At 35.0% G+C, this 17,149-nt stretch overlaps 2 protein-coding genes and 2 long non-coding RNA genes across 4 annotated transcripts in view; 1 reads left to right on the top strand and 3 right to left on the bottom strand.

Moving 5' to 3' along the window:
* LOC108370136 (uncharacterized) overlaps window positions 1-3,958 on the top strand; it is a 28,115-nt gene extending 24,157 nt beyond the window's left edge. Inside the window, exons 5-6 of the mRNA XM_017625396.1 lie at window positions 3,421-3,663; window positions 3,908-3,958. Coding sequence (XP_017480885.1) covers window positions 3,421-3,550 — 130 coding nt within the window. The 3' untranslated portion in view covers window positions 3,551-3,663; window positions 3,908-3,958. The remainder of the gene's footprint in view (window positions 1-3,420; window positions 3,664-3,907) is intronic.
* Window positions 1,621-2,048, bottom strand: LOC108370139 (uncharacterized). The gene is made up of 2 exons (XR_001848599.1): window positions 1,892-2,048; window positions 1,621-1,680 (listed from the first exon to the last, which is right to left on the bottom strand). It is a non-coding gene; the product is annotated as an uncharacterized LOC108370139 (long non-coding RNA).
* Window positions 3,959-6,709: 2,751 nt separating the features above from the next.
* Window positions 6,710-17,149, bottom strand: part of Unc-115a (actin binding LIM protein Uncoordinated 115a) — a gene marked incomplete at its 5' end in the record, with an annotated part of 12,580 nt that continues 2,140 nt past the window's right edge. Inside the window, 9 exons of the mRNA XM_017625392.1 lie at window positions 6,710-7,020; window positions 7,128-7,354; window positions 7,427-7,627; window positions 7,881-7,921; window positions 8,869-8,935; window positions 11,988-12,076; window positions 15,981-16,120; window positions 16,198-16,371; window positions 16,450-16,525. Of these exons, the coding sequence (XP_017480881.1) occupies window positions 7,241-7,354; window positions 7,427-7,627; window positions 7,881-7,921; window positions 8,869-8,935; window positions 11,988-12,076; window positions 15,981-16,120; window positions 16,198-16,371; window positions 16,450-16,525 (902 nt within the window). The remainder of the gene's footprint in view (window positions 7,021-7,127; window positions 7,355-7,426; window positions 7,628-7,880; window positions 7,922-8,868; window positions 8,936-11,987; window positions 12,077-15,980; window positions 16,121-16,197; window positions 16,372-16,449; window positions 16,526-17,149) is intronic.
* LOC108370133 (uncharacterized) lies at window positions 13,930-14,430 on the bottom strand. Its single transcript, XR_001848598.1, has 2 exons — window positions 14,261-14,430; window positions 13,930-14,149 (listed from the first exon to the last, which is right to left on the bottom strand). It is a non-coding gene; the product is annotated as an uncharacterized LOC108370133 (long non-coding RNA).

Genomic DNA, 17,149 nt, shown 5'->3' with positions numbered 1-17,149 from the left:
TTAACTCTTCCTTGCAGGCTGTAGATGTGTTTTGGTAAGTGTATTGGTGTTTTTGGTTCAATGTGTAGAGTGAATTTGAATAAATTGTAATAGAAATGGAAGAAATTGTACTAGAAATGAAAGCAATTGTAAAAGATAGGAGCAAATGCCAAAAAACAGGTGATCCCAGCCGTAGGCATTTTTTGGCAGTCAGCTGATAGTGTTTTTACTTGGGAAACTGTACGATGGTGTCCACTTTTGCTTTTAAAGAGCATTTCAATTGCGTTCATCAATCATCTCAAAAAGACATGTCAACACACAAAACAAAGAGATATACGCTAGGTTAATGAAGATGTAAATTTGAGTAATTTATTATTAGGGGTATTCCCTGGCATACCTAAAGAATCCGGACCTTTGAGCTAGAGAAAAAAAAAAGACGTGGTGCACCCCTCGCTGCTAAGTTTATAGGTAAACTTTTATATAAAATTATACGCCTTATTAAAGGTATTCTTGTGATCGTTCTGATAAACATATTTGTTATTATAGTTAATTAAATACGTATTTTTTACGAAAAACGTACATTTTTATAAAAAATTGCCATAATTTCGTTTTTTTTTTTACTTTTTCTCGAAATATGTTTACATTATATACATAGATATATATATCGAATGAAGGTCACTTTTCCATATTTTTTAAATCGGTTCAATAGTTTTCAGGTACGTGAACCGGTTTTGAGCCGGAAAACCGATTTTTTCTATTAATTAACTGAACCGTTAACCGAATCGAAATTTTCCACAAATGTTTGATCCGAACCGAAAACCGAACCACTTTCCATAAAGGGATAAAGGTTCGTTTCAACTAAGTTTTAATAGATAAATGTACCCACTTTTTTTCTTTTTGTTAAACATGGTAGTACCTACCGAGCGCACTTGTGCACAAGGGTATTATAACTTTGGTCACATAACGGTTGTTTGTAACAGGTAAAACGAATCGCGATAGATAATAGACAAATGTATACATAAGTGATCAGAATGAAAAGAGAAATCGATTAAGCGGTGATTGTGTCCGTCCGTCCGTCTGTCTGTCCGGCGGTCCGTCTGTGCACATGATAACTCTAGTAAAAGTTGAGATATCTTAACGAAACTTTGTACGTGCACTTCTTTCGGGCGTAGGACGGATGGTATTGGAAATGGGCAAAATCGAACAATAACCACATCTATCTCCCATACATATAACGCTAATTTGGAGAAATGCGAAATCTTCGATAAAGCAGTAAATATTAGAGCTAATTTATTCAAAATTGATGCTTGCGACAATCCTTTACCAAGAAATACGTTTATGATAAAATTTTGGAAAACGGGCATGGCACCGCCAACTTATGATCACATATATGTATCTCGGTAACCGGTCCACCAATTTATACCAAACTCGGTATGGCTATTGTGCTTGCCAAATAAAAGCAAAACCTTGAAAATTATTGAAATCAGACTAAAATTGAGGCCGCTTTTCATATAACGATAAATTTCAGAAATGCTTGAAACTTCAATATTTCGAAATTTAAGCACGCTAAATTACTCAAAATTGATACACTCCGGTATACGACTCACTTCCAGCCTTCGATGCTGTTGGCGTTCTTTGAACTGAACCAAACATCCTTGTCAATGCGCTTTTCCAGAAGGATTCTGCGTTCTGAACTGCTCCCTGTAAAATAGTGGCCCGTAGTCATAGTCAAAATAAAGTCGACTTTAAAGTTAGTTGCAGCTTTTTGACATAATTTTCAATGGGATATCTGTCAAAAAAGCTGCAACTAACTTTAAAGTCGACTTTATTTTGACTATGACTACGGGCCAGTATTTTTAATTAAAAAAATACATAACGCCTTTTCATATGTAAATCTGAAATTAAATCTTACAAGTTATATAGCTTTTCTTTATTTTTTTGCCGGCGGGACAATGTTCTTTTATTTCCACTCGCTTTTGTTTTCTTTAATTTATGTGTATACGTGCGTTGTTCGTTCTTCTTCTTGATAATGCTTGCTGTCAAATTTTTCACTAGCCCTGCCGTTTCAAACATTTTTATTCACTCATAGCTGTCAAAAATTATGAGAATTTGCTATCTAATTGGCACAGCCCTAAAGGTCACTATGAAAGGCAGATACAAACGATTGTAAATGATACGTTAAGGCGATGTTTGGGGGTTCCACCTAATACGCCAACATATGCGAGATATGCACTTGCTTGCGAACTTCCGCCTCTTAGCAGAGCGCTGTGGTTAACTGCTAAGGAACTAATTAAACAGTGGTTTCTTAATCCGGGTTTAAGAACTAGTTTACAAAATAGTCAGATCATTAATTCAAGTTATGGTTGTGTATATGTAGAGTTCAAGCACATTTTGGATAGAATCTGCACAAGAGTAAGTTTTCGAAAACATAAGGATCTACAGTTTATACAATCGGAGTTAATAGCTCGAAAACTAATTTTTCTCAGCAGCAATTAAAAGCGGTGTATAGCGAAAAGAGGGATAATCTAAAAAGTCGAGGTTTTTACATGTTGGCCACAGATGCATCGATTATAGAGGATAGGGTAGGTTGTGCAGTGTATGACTTAGAAAAAAATGTTTCGTATCTTTATAAAATAAATGGAACAGTTTCATCGACCTTTGGTGAGTTGGTAGCCTTAAATGAAGCGGTGGGAATTGCAAAGAAGAGTGGCAGGGAAAAAGTTGTCCTCTTTACGGACAGTTTAGCAGCAATTAAACTATTAGACTGTGAGAAGACAGACAATTTTTTGGTTGCGGAATTTCACAATAAATTGTTGAATTCAAAAATAGTGAGTGTGATGGTAGTGTGGGTGCCTAGCCATGTAGGAATATATTTTAATGAAAAGGCGGATATTGCGGCAAAGGCTGCGACTAATGTTGGTAAAATATTGGAAACTGAGTTCACGCCAACTGAAGCTTTGCTGAAAATTGGCAATGAATTATGGGAAAAGGCGAAAGAAAAGATAAAGAGAGGTTGTCCGAACTGGAATTCGGATGTTGTGGATGGAATAGCAATAAAAGAAAGAAAGCCGTGGTTCAAAAATAAAAAAAATGACTTAGACGCATACAATACAAAACTACTCAATAGACTGATTGTTGGGCATACGTACAATAAATCATATTTACACAAATTTAAGCAGAATATTTCAAGTAACTGTGGCAGGTGCGGAGCCTATGAAACCCCTCATCATCTTATATTTGAATGTACCGCATTAAATGCTTTCAGGAACAAGTTTGAAATTTTTAAGAAATTCAGTAACCTAAATGACCTGTTTAAAACTAATAATATAGTATATTTTAAAGACTTATCAAAATTCATTACTGAAGCAAAATTGGAAAAATGCCTTTAGTATGCAAACGATCAAATGAATTTATGTTAACTATTTTAATGTTTTCCCATAGGTTTGCCACTCGTCAAATTTATCACAAGCAAATAATTGGAAGCACTTTGACTGTCATGAAATCTCTACTCACGTATGATCTTCATGCAAAGGATAATGTGCAACATCCGAAAATAGAAATAATAAAATAGCGACATTCCAATTGAGTACAATGCACTGAACAAAGCACACAAGCCTTCCGAAACATTCCTTAGCTGATATTGCAAAGTTGCACATTAAAGTGGAATACAGTATGAACACACGTATTCAGCCTCATTGCGTAAGTCGTAAATTAGGCTGAATTGTACGACTCGACAACATTAGCATTGTCTACTGTCGTGCTGAAATAAGTAAACGACGAAAATTGTCGAAAACTATGCAGTGCTGCCAAGTTCTTCCATTTTAATACACTAGTCGATTGGAAATTTTAGGCAATGACGCTAAATTTTCGATACGATTCGACTCTCGAAAAACGACTTGCATTCGGCACGACTCTCGCAATGAGGCTGATTATTTTTCTAAAATCACACTCCTTTTATACAAATAAACCACACACAGACACAGTAAAAAGTAAAATAATAGCAGACTGTTCATCACTTCTCAAAGTAATTTATATTGATATCTCGGCATCCAGTTCGAAAACGCCCTATCTCAGAAAACTTTTCAAGAACGCCCCACCTCAGAATTTGATTGAAAAACGCCTTATCTCAGAATTTGGTTGAAGAACGCCCTATTTAAGGAGTCGATTCAAAAACGCCCTACCTCAGCACACTTTCAATGTATTTTCAGCTAAGATGGGGCGTTTTTGAATCGAATTCTGAGATAGGGCGTGCTTCAACCAAATTCGGAGATAGGGTGTTTTTCAATAAAATTTTGAAATAGGGCGTTTTCATTCAAATTCTGAAGTAGGGCGCCCTTATAAGGTTTTTCGAGATAGAGTGTTTTCAATGAAATTCTGAAGTAGGTCGTTCTTGTAAGGTTTTTCGAGATAGGGTGTTTTCGAACTGGCTGCCGAGATCTTCCACTCAGTTGAAGGTATGGCCAATAAGGTATTTGAGTTTTGTTTTAGTATATTCTGAAAGGAATTCCTGAGTAGGACTAAATAAATAGTTTCGCATCGAATACATTCAAACACATATATGTAAGTATATCAGGTATGTATATAAATTATTTACTAGATCCATTCCCACGACAGCCTAACCCTGTTGTTCGTCCATGGGGCAACATTTCGTCCGCATTTTTCTGCTCAGGGCTACCATAGAGTCAAGCCCAGAGCCAGAAATCGTTCGTGGACCCTTACTGTGTAAACATGATACACCAGAGCTCACCCGAGCAACACAACACCAACCCGACCACACCCCAACATAACACAACCATAGACAGATACAAACGCACCCAACCCAGACGCCGCCGCCAGCAGATCCTAGTTCCTCTGATAATCTGTTCGGTGTGTCGATCCAGAAAATACCGCAACGTGACATCAGTCAAGTGCAATTTCTGCCTTAGCTGGTGTCACTTTAGGTCATTTTCAGGACTGCGCACTGCGCGAACTTGTACGAGCGACTACGTGGGCCCCTGTTTTGCTGCTCAGTCGTTCAACGCGCACCACGATCTCAAGCCTGTTCTGCACAATGTACGACGATGCACCCACCATGATTATGGGCAGTAGCTCGCCAGATTAGCAATTGTACGCTATAAACAGCATAACGTGGCAACCTATACTGACGCTTACACCCGACCTCCTGCCCATAGTCCTCCCGATCGATAAACTGGCTGACTTTGCTTCCGTGGAAAACCGAACCTACGTCAACTTTTGCATTTCGAGCTTTGGCATCGGAGTATATTTTACAGGAAGTTGGCCGTCAGATTCAATTTTTTTTTTTAATTTTTGCAGCCACGTATTCATTTGAATCCAACATTGAAAGTACCTTGGAGGCTGATCTTTTTCCAAAAAGAGGATATTTATGTATGTTTCCTCTTATCCTGACTTTCTTCAACATACTCTTCATTTTCATTGTCGTAGTAACAATCGGGCTTTCTAAATCGTCTATGGTTACAACTGCATCCCGATTACGAATGCAGTCTTTTCAAACTAGTACATTCACACTTTAAAAGGGATCTCACGACAGCGGCAATTTACAGTACCGTTATTAATTACGAGAAGGTGTGATGCTGTATTAAAAATTAACAAAAAAATTAGTAAGTTTTAATATTATTAACTATTTCGTATATTTTTCTAATAAGTACATATGCCCACATGTAAACTCAACATACTTACCACAATCTTCTTACTAAATAAAATATATTTATAAGTTCACATTAAATAAGTTTTAAGCATATATTTGTAAATACATATTTTTTGAATGCAATTATCAGAATTTCGGCGTGTTTGTAGTATCTTAATTGCATTTTTTCTTATGTCTGTGTTGTTTTTAGAAAGCAAAATAGTAATTTAGCATCTTTTCTGCTTTTCTACCTATTTCGGCTTATAAATACGCGAATAAATACAAATGCATAAAGGAAATGAAAATATATAGAAATCATTAGAATTCATTATGCATGCAAATGCATGTATGCACGTGCTTACATAAATACATACATATTTATAATGTACTTGTTACTCCCAAAATTGAGCGTACGGCTCTTTTCTGTTAATATTCGCAATGTTTTATATGTTAAAAATTATTTGTCAATTTTGCATTAAAATATGGCTTATATTTTAGCAAACTCCATTTAAATCCAANTTGTTACTCCCAAAATTGAGCGTACGGCTCTTTTCTGTTAATATTCGCAACGTTTTATATGTTAAAAATTATTTGTTAAATTTGTGTTAAAATATGGCTTATATTTTAGCAAACTCCATTTAAATCCAAAAACGATACTTTGTACAAAAATTAAGAAAAATCTGCAAAGTTTCAGCAAAAACGCGAACTTTTTAATACGATTTTCTAATGTCTAATTTCAACTTAACAGATTTTTCTTAATTTTTGTAAACAGTATCATTCTAAAATATAAGCCATATTTTAATACAAAATTGACAAATAATTTTTAACATGTAAAACATTGCGAATATTAACAGAAAAGAGCCGTACGCTCAATTTTGGGAGTAACAGTATGTACGTACATACATACATGTGTAGTACGAGTATAAGCTTTCGCCATATTCTCTTTTAATATTATTAAAAAAATACAGGTATATATAAATACAATATAATTGCAAACAAAATATGCTACATAAAATAGAAAAGCTCAGATTTTGTTTAAGTTTTACTCTTTTTGCATACTCGTAATGTAAAGCTGTAAAGCTTGTCAGATTTGTTTGTTTTTTTTTTTTAAATCGGTCAATATTTGCATTCAGGCAATTCCACTTAATCTTATTTACTATTAGAAGATAGTTGGTAATCGATTTGGTTACAAAGGGGCGGTCTGTCTGGAGCGTGTTTTTTTTCGTTTGCAGCATTAAGTTTCTATGTTTAGTTTTGTCGCTTGTGAGTGTAGCAGACGTGAATAGCGACGAAGCTATTGACGTTGACTCTTTTCATTTTGCTTTGCTACGATAAAGCAAGTGTACACGATGAGCCGATGAGCCTATTTAATTTGAATAATCGTTTGTAATTACGATGTATTGTATACATATTTTTTAAATTTTCTNACTCTTTTCATTTTGCTTTGCTACGATAAAGCAAGTGTACACGATGAGCCTATTGAATAATCGCTTGTAATTACGATATATTGTATACATATTTTTTAAATTTTCCTCTTAGCTACGAACAATCGCAGGTGCTTGTGTGTATTTAGACAGTCCTAACATTCAGCCAATAATCCATCGTTTGTGTTTTCGCTTAGAACAGCTTTGCTCGGCGTTTCAGTTCGTTTCGTCTCCATTGGGGTAATCGGTAGAACTCGGATCGAGAGCTTTGCAAAACATGCTCGAATTCTACATCCGATAAATGACGCTACGAATATTTAATTGCGTTAATATATGTATTTACATTTATATTGAATAGGGAAATAGAAACTCTAAGAACCTCTAAGTTGCAGCGATCAACATCTGTTGGTAGACGATAGTTTGTGATGACTAATAAATGATAAGGATAAATTTTAGCCGGCTCATGAACGAGCAAAGAGTGTGCCATATTGGGTAGACTGCGACGTATTAAACCAGCTTGCGGATAATGGTAGGACAAAACACCCGAATATGTGCTAGAAGCGGGAAGCTCGCCACCCATCTGTAAATAGATAAAAGATATAAAATACATTAAGAAAAGGCTATATTCTAGAGTGGATAAAAAGTACTTACTAAAGCACGTCTATCACCATCCNGTAGACTGCGACGTATTAAACCAGCTTGCGGATAATGGTAGGACAAAACACCCGAATATGTGCTAGAAGCGGGAAGCTCGCCACCCATCTGTAAATAGATAAAAGATATAAAATACATTAAGAAAAGTCTATATTCTAGAGTGGATAAAAAGTACTTACTAAAGCACGTCTATCACCATCAGTAATGGAATCAACTGAAGCTATGGTAAAAAAGTTTTAAATAAAATATAAACATATTTAAAACTACACTTTAGCTATATCGCCCTTTTGCTGGTAGAACGTCATGATCTGATGGTGATTTTGTTTCTTCCAAAAAATGTTGCCCTTCCCCAGTGCAAAATGTGTTTGATGTTACACTCAACCCTGCAAAATGGCATGTTTTTGGCTTCATGTCCTTGTCTAGCTCACGCATTTCATAATATTGTCGTTTTAAACAACCATCTGATTTTGAGGACAACCACCTCCCCCGACATAGCTTCACAGGGCTGAGAATGTGCCTTTTTTCCCTTACAAGAGTGCGACATTTTAAGAATNTTTCTTCCAAAAAATGTTGCCCTTCCCCAGTGCAAAATGTGTTTGATGTTACACTCAACCCAGCAAAATGGCATGTTTTTGGCTTCATGTCCTTGTCTAGCTCGCGCATTTCATAATATTGTCGTTTTAAACAACCATCTGATTTTGAGGGCAACCACCTCCCCCGACATAGCTTCACAGGGCTGAGAATGTGCCTTTTTTCCCTTACAAGAGTGTGACATTTTAAGAAACGAACACAAAATTTTCTCACGCTTTGCCTTTAATTTAGACTCGAACACAAAAAGAGAAAGGGGCAATCAAAAGGTGAAGGTAGAAACGAAATCACCATACATTTTTTGCGGTTAAGTATCCTGAAAAGGCTGTAAGCCAATTTTTTATGTTGTGTAAAAAAACGCATCATTATTTGACAAAGTAAATTACGAAAGTAAGCATTGACGACAGCTTTATGCTCTGCATTAAAATTTAGGTTTATAGTTTTTTTATTGCTTTAGCTATTTGTTTTTGTTAATGTGAAATGCCTAAGTAAGAACCTTAAGCCGTTTTGTATTTCTAGATATGACGTTCCTCTAGAAAACAAGCGATATAGTAATGGAATTTCACTAGTGAAACTTACCTTCTGATTTCCCACAACTTAAGTCTGTACTATGAGTTTTATCCACAAAACCTCCATATGAAAAGTCCTAATGATTGGTAAATAGTGAAAGTTAAAATTATGTGTAAATATATATTTCACTTGACGTAATGTTTGTTTAAATTCCAATTGAAATTAATATGTGCGGATGACTAGTAAATTTTTGTGAAGTAATAAATAAGAAAGTCTACGAATGTGCAAATTAAGACCCATAACATAAATTAAATTTCATGCCGTGCCAATAAAAACAAAAGCAAAAAACCAAAAAACGAAAACCAAACCTTAACGAAAGAATGTAAAAGCGGAAAAAGAATTGTTGAATGCAAAACAATACTTTTACTTAAGCGTACGTCCAGTCTTCATTGCCTGGTAAGTTTAAATACCTTATTTTGCGCCAAAATATTACTCAGGCAATATTACTTGAAAGAAAGGTCGTGTTAAAAATAATAATGGCCAATAGTTGTGCATGTAGTAGCTCTGATCCAATACTTTTCGCTCAAATAATTTTGGCGAACCTAAAAACACCCAGTATCACCACATTCCTCAAATTAATTTTTGTGACCCTTAAAAATTTGGAAAAGTGGGTCAGCTAGCGTAACGAATATAAATTTTAGCCCGAATCTTCTGAATGTCGGCATAATATGTATGAGCGGAAATATTAAAATTATAGATTAAATATAATCGAAAAATATTGTAAGCAAAAAGTAAGTTAGTTTATGTAAAAAAGAAGATATCTTTATCCGAAGAAATAATTATATATAATTAATATTTATTTTTATCAAGAGGAGTCATTAGTTTCTGGTTTTATGAGACTAAATATCAAAATATAGAATGTGCCAATAGAAATTATCAAATCGGCCACAGTCGTCCAATTTGCAGAAAATTTTAAAATAATTAATTAATATAGAAAACACAAACAAGTAGGAATACACATAGGTTCTAAAAAATAATTCTAATAAAATAGTATCTAAAAAAATCAAATCGAAAGGTCTCATTAAGCATTCTCATAAAAAGCTACACATAGAAAGCGCTTACAGTAGCAACAGGGTGCACAGCAGAAGTACCACCGGCCGCACTGAATGTATGTGAGCGTGGAGCTAAGCCGTATCCTGGCTTAGGGACATGCCGCAAGGCGCTCACCACTGTGTGTGACAAATGTGTATGCATACATACATACATACAATTAATAATTCAAATGCATGTATGTGCATATGGGCGTGCGTATGAGTACGTATTATATGCGTGTTTGTAACAGTATAGGCATGCAAGCGCAAAAATATTGGCCACAAAACAGATGATGACGTCGTTGATGGCATGTAGAGTAGAATGAAGCGTCCAAGCAAATGTTCAATGAATTGCAGATGAAGCGCATATATGTATGTATGTATATGATATGCGAAATTTGACAGTCAAAACATGATCGACGATTATGAAGAGTTTACCATTTGATGAGGATGAACGATGGCGCGTTGTTATTGTTGATAAATATATGTTAAGTGGTAAATAATCACCAGTCACCAGAATATAATTTTTAAATTGTCGTATTTTGGTGTAGTTGTTGTCGTTGTTAAATGCAAAAGACGTCGTCCAGCACCGAATGCGCAATAGTGCAAGTATTAAACGAATATTTGTCGAATCATAAGGGTTATATACACGATCATAAGGCAAAAAGCAGCATTGAATGAAAAAATTAATTGACAATTCAGAGGAAGAATTGATAGTGAGTACAAGAAAGATTCGGCAAAATATAAAGATCATTATGAAACATTAATACTGAAGATAAATACGTATGTATGTATATTAGGGTGGTCCTTGAAAATCATATAAAAACAATTTTTTTCATTCTCACCACCTCAATCGGTAATACCATAGTCGAAGATATCACATATAAATTTTGGTCCCGATTGGAGACGGTTAAGGCGTGTCGCAAAGGGGTCAAAGGCCAGATGCCTCTATGGACTCAAAACATTAAAAATATTTTTTCTTAATTTAATACCCAAAATGATACTATGTACTAACGTCGAGGATATCACATTTAAACTTTGGTCCTGATTGGAGTCGGTTAAGACGTCTCCATAGGGTAATCTGAAATTTTACCCCTGTGCCCCACGCCTTAAACCGACTTCAATCTGGACGAAAATTTATAGGTGATATCTTCACCTACGGTAGTATCGATTTTGGGTATTAGACGAAAAAAAAAATCTATCTTAATTTGTTGAGTCTCCATAGAGTAATATGAACTTTCCCCCCTGTGCGACACGCTTTAACCGTCTCCAATCGGGACCAAAATTTATATGTAATATCTTCGAGTATAGTAGCATCTCGACAAAGGGTTGAGGCTTAGAAAATCTGATGTAAAAATTTGCTTCCTACATTTAAGGACCACCCTAATGTGCATACATGTGCGGGCTATTAAAGCAGAACTTAGTATTAAATATGAATATAACCGTTAAAAATTAAAAATCCTAGTAAATATTAAATATGTAGCTCTGCTTTGCGTAGATATGTATTTAATACACAGTATGCAGTGCAAGGATCAGGAGCGTGAAATATTTTAAAAGGACAGAATTTGAAAGATTGTGTTAAGTTGTCCGTTCTTTGGTATGTCGAGTGAACATCGAATACGTATTTGATATCTCTCATGTGGCCCACATCGTAACAGGTTTATATATATATCAAAACTATTATTACTTTTACAATATTTAACTTTAAAGTAAGTCGGCAATAATAACAGAAAAAGCAGAAGGGGGGGAAATTGCTCAGCGCAGTTGTCCAATAACTGTTTGTTGACGTTTATAACCTAATTTAACAACGGTGGTATAGTACATACGTTAAGCTTTGATCGAGTATATGTACCAAGAGAGAGTGGATACATATGTAAGTGTGTATATTTTATAAGGTTACTTTGTTGCTAAGTCTATACATTTGACAGTTTATGACCAGTAAGACATTGTTAATGATAATATAGGGTGTTAATCACAAATGAGTTTGTTTCCAACATTAAACGCAGTAGCAATACCAATCACCAACAATTCAAACGAGCCGTATAGCATGAGTGACGCACCATTATAGAAGCAGCAGAATTTTATGTTTACACTTACGGAGCTATAGCCATTGCGTATTGATGGTGGCAATGTTGTTGTTTTCAATCCATATCCTGGTCTAGGCGGAGATCGGTAGGAATGTATCGCTATATAGTATTTTAAATAGGCAATTTAATACTATGTATGTATGTAGATTAAGCCCACAAAAATAATGGTAAGATGGTTATACAAATTTCGAAACTTAAAATAATAATATTAATGATAGTAATGAACCAACGGATATTCGACAGACCTACTGGAAAATATCTAATTGTTGAAAAATTTAACTGCTGTTTGAAGACCGTGTCAGAGGTGGACCGTGTTGTAGGTGGTTAAAAAATTATAGCTGAACCACTTTTTGCCAAGTTTTAACGTATTATTTTTGTTGTTATTTACTTTTGGTTATTTTTTTATAAAAATATAGTTCATTCTTTTACAAAATTCGTTTAAATCCAAGTTTCAAGCTTTGTGCAATTTAAAAAAAATTCAACAAACTTTCGTACAAATTTCGAGCTTTTTTGCATATTCACAATCATTAAAAAACTAGACATTTTTACGAAAATTTCCTGTATTTTTTTTTAATTGTATAAACTTTTAAGGCAGTGTCACTCGATTGGTACATGTGTACAGACTTGTACATTTTTATATTGCTTTATTGGTACAAAAAAAAAGGGAGAATTTTCGTTGGTCTTCTATTGAAAAATTTCAACAAATTATTTTTCGTGATTGGGATAAAGAAAGATATTTGGGTATATTCACACAATTCGGATACGATTTGCACCAAATTTCGGCAAATACGCAATCGTGTGACACTGCCTTTAAACTTGTATTTATACGGAACTATATGAACTATAAAAAACTAGCCAAAATTAAATAACAACAAAAATGATATTTTAAAGCTTGTCAACATTTGGTGCGGCTATAATTTTTTCGACTACTGTACATAAGTTGACTATTACTACGTTTATGCGGCAGAATACACGAATTCTTCATTTCATGATATCAAAAAAAGTTCCGTGTGTGAAGTGAAGTGGCAGGAGCGCACCAGCGAAAAACTAAACAGTAGGGTTGTGTTTTTTTTAATACATTTTAGAATTTGCAAATGGCGTTGGACCAGTAAATGGTCCATGTTATATATAAATTAGTTTTAGTGCATTTGAATTTCTTCTATTTGAATTTCTTTAATATTACAACGAATCCACGTAAATTTTCCAGTGTTTTAAGTCTTGGTTATGCCACTACATGCTTTTGATCCGGACTTCCACATCATCTTCATGAAATGGTTCCCAGATTCATGGTTAATTTTCGTGCATAATTGAATTCATGATATTGTGTTTATGCAGCCAATTTCAGCCCAAATCCATGAAATAACTTCGTGAATTTGCCTACGCATAAACGTAGTATATGAAAAAAAAAAATTGTCCTGGCTACGGCCCTGGCAACAATCATGATACATATGTACATAGAACGAGAATATGACGATTACACTTCCGCACAATCGGTCGTGATATTTCAATTCATTGGCCGTCCAAACATTCACTTAGACCAGATAGTTTCTGTTTAGTGCTTGAAATTTTCTCAAAATTTCTACAAAAAAAAATGCCAGTTTAAAATTATGAACTATGCCGCAATAATTCCAGACATAATTTTTCATTTATTTAATGATTGGACGACAAATGTGCAGAAAGCCTTGCCCGTAAAAATTGCTGTGAATTTAGTAAATTAAGTTTTTAAAATATCAGCAATGTTGTTGGTTTTTATGTTTCCGCAAGATGCTTTGAAATGGGATGAAATCAAGAATGATAGAATACTGTACTGTATTCTCTCCACCGTGGAGTGAAATAAAATAAAAATTAAACCAGCTGATTGTCAACAATATGGCCGTTGGCTATCTTTTCGCTTGGCGCTGAATCTAGAATTTTTTTCATAAATTTCATCGTAGCTGTCAAAGCAAATTTTGCCCGCAACGCGAATCAAATGTTTTATCTTACAGAAAATTGGGCAAGTGTAGAAACTTTTATCTTGTGTCGAATGAAAAAAGTTTTACCTCTTTAGTTCACATATTGGGTGGAGTAAAAAGTCATTATGGAGGTATGGATTAATCATCAATCAATGCTGTCCAGCTCCGCTTTGTTCGATATCCCCTTGCCATTTTGCAGTGAGCTTCATAATTCTCCGTCCTTAGAACAACCTGTCTTTTTAGCCGAAAAACAAACCAGGTAATGATTTATCGCTTTTGAAGTCGTTTGCGGCGAGTCATCACGTCGAGACCAAGATCGTGTGCGTTCCACATTGTTGTATATATTGTACTTGTCATTGCCATTTATCATACTTTTCAAAAAAATAGTCGTTTTTGCTTTAAAATCATATGGAATACAAAAAATATCGTTTCCAATAATCTCTAGGTGAAGGTGTATAATTTTTTCACTGCTGGACGAAGTGGTTTGCCTACCCCCCGCTGTAATTTAAGCACGATTGAGAGAATACAAAGGTTGCGCCGATCTCGGACCGCTATTCCTCTCTTAATGAATTTGNGAATCGTTGTTTGCATGACGTCACACTGGTGCAACTTGTTTACGTTTTCCTTGCAACATTTTTTCTTCTTCTTCCATTCTTGCTCACGTTTTGGCATTTCTCTCTCGCAATTGCACCAGTGTGACGTCACTCAAAAGTTATTCTCCAAAATCCTCTCTGATCGGCGCAATCTTGTATTCTATCATTCTTGTAATTTAAGGGTTAACGTGGGTTTGACATGATCAATGCCTTTATTGGCTCGTTATGAACATCGGTGGGTCTTCCTGACTGCGGAGCTTCTTTGGGATTAAAATTGCCCAGCCAGCAATTATTTAATCAGTTTTGGCACCAACGTTCTTTTAGACAACCCTCATTGTAAATTTTACTCAATTTTTCATAAGCTTGACGCGCGTTTCTCTCTTTACGGAAGTAAAACATAAAAATATGCCGTAAATTCCATGATAAAAATATAGTAAGGTAGAACCGCTGAGACTCACTTTTAAAATTCTTGACGTTTCCAAACATTATAACATGATAAAAATATAGCAAGGTAGAACCGTTCTCTCAATTTGTCGGCCATAAATTTTTTTTTGAAGTTTGCCAACATTTTAAAATCATATAAAAGTGAAAATAAAAAAATGAAATTGTTCGAAATTGTTGTTGCTTGAGATTGAAAATGAAAATGTGTGTGTGAGTTTGTGAGTAAATTTAAAAATTAAATTGTTTGGAAACGTCAAGAATTTTAAAAGTGACTCTCAGCGGTTCTACCTTACTATATTTTTATCATGCATTTTAATTTTGGCAAACTTCAAAAAAAAAATGATGGCCGACAAATTGAGAGAACGGATCTACCTTGCTATATTTTTATCATGGTAAATTCTAAAGCTTAATCAAATTGCTGATTTTTTATTTGTGAGTGCAGCTCAAACTTTGAGTTAAATGACATTTGGTAAACATAGGTACATATGTATGTATGTGTGAATGACTTGTTTACTCCTCCCAATAGCTACGCCCGATATTATTTTGTAAAACTTTTTCTATATGAAAAAATCGTCTACGGTTGTTTTTAAGATACTTTTATTTAACACCTAGAAATTTACTCATTCAAAAACTATTTGAAAGCGTAGAAAAGGGCAATTGGCAGTTAAAACTCGGTGAAAGTTGAATTAAATACTATAATCTTACTTAATATATCAATTTTTCTAAATAAAAAAAAACCATCACTAAAACGGACTTAATATAAATTCATATCGTTGTGTATATGTGTAGATATTCAACGCGACTCTTTTTTAAACAGAACAAAGCCTCGGCAACCTAGGTAGTTTTGCTAACCTGTCATATTTGTAGTTTTCTATATTTCGTAAATATAGTAATCACCCCTACATAAAGAGGCAAATATTTTCATTCGCGAATTTATACGGATTTAGCATTTTGTTATAAAAATAATCAACTGCATTCTTTAAATAAGTTAACTACATACTTGTCTCTGCGACTTACCGTTGTAGCTGGGCGCATTACCAAGCGATTTGCCTAACGAACCCCTGTAACTTGTTGACCGATCAAAGATTTCGTCTTCATAGAAAGGCTTCTGATGATCTAAGTTGCGCGATGGTGAAGCACCAATAGGTGATTCGTATCTATTTTCAATAAAAAAAAATTAGAACAGTCATTAAAAAATGTATTTTTAAGCAAACTTTGTTCTTAAAATGTTTACCTTAACTTGAGTATGGGCTCTTTAGCTGCCGATGGTGTACGTGATGCATTTCTCGGGTCTAAATTTTGCTGTTTCCATTTCCTATATTTTGCGTGTTCCTTTAAATCTTTAGCAATAGCTGAACCAATACCTGAATTCAATTTTTCCAGCTCTTCAGCCTCACGTTGTAGGCGTCTACACGAATCTTAGTACATTTTTATTCTGGAATCTTTCTTATTTTTTTTATATTAATTTTTTTTTCTGATTTCTTACGTTTGCGCTTTCGATATACACAAATTACATTCAAAATCACAAAGCAATACTCTTAAACTGAATAATAATTGCTTAACTAATTTTAAAATGTAAAAATTATAAGAAAAAATAATATTCAAACATATTCCATTTTTTATCAATAAGTACCTAATGGATTCCTTATGACAACTTTGCAGCATCACCACTACCGTACCGTTAGTCCCGGACTAATTTTACGTGAATACGGTCGCCCTGGTGGCGAGGATATTTCGCGTATTTATACATACAGCTACTTGACAGATGCTCCACACTACTTACGCAAGCCAATTGATCCGTATGACAAGATGCCGTTGTCACCACATTTTCACCGACCACCGTCGTATGCCACCAGCACTGGTGGTTCAACAGCTGGTAGTCGGCCGCCGTCTCGGCCGCATTCGCGCAGTCGCAGCGCCATGAAAGTGCTCGTAGATGCAATACGTTCGGAGACGCCTCGCCCCAAAAGTCCTGCCATGAACAACGAAGAGCCGATAGAGCTCTCACATTATCCAGCTGCTAAGAAGCCGCCACCAGGCGAGAAACCGAAAATCGAAAGGGATGATTTCCCAGCACCGCCTTACCCATATACAGATCCAGAACGTAGGCGCCGTTACAGTGATACTTATAGGGGTGTTGCTACTTCCGATGATGACGACGAAGTCGACAATATGAAGAATGGCGA

Source organism: Rhagoletis zephyria, unplaced genomic scaffold, assembly GCF_001687245.7.
Source record: "Rhagoletis zephyria isolate East Lansing unplaced genomic scaffold, Rhagoletis_zephyria_1.1 Rzeph_scaffold_04029, whole genome shotgun sequence".
NCBI classification, from domain to species: domain Eukaryota; kingdom Metazoa; phylum Arthropoda; class Insecta; order Diptera; family Tephritidae; genus Rhagoletis; species Rhagoletis zephyria.
Note: the sequence above shows the minus strand (reverse complement) of the source record. Positions and strands in the feature narration are given on the sequence as shown.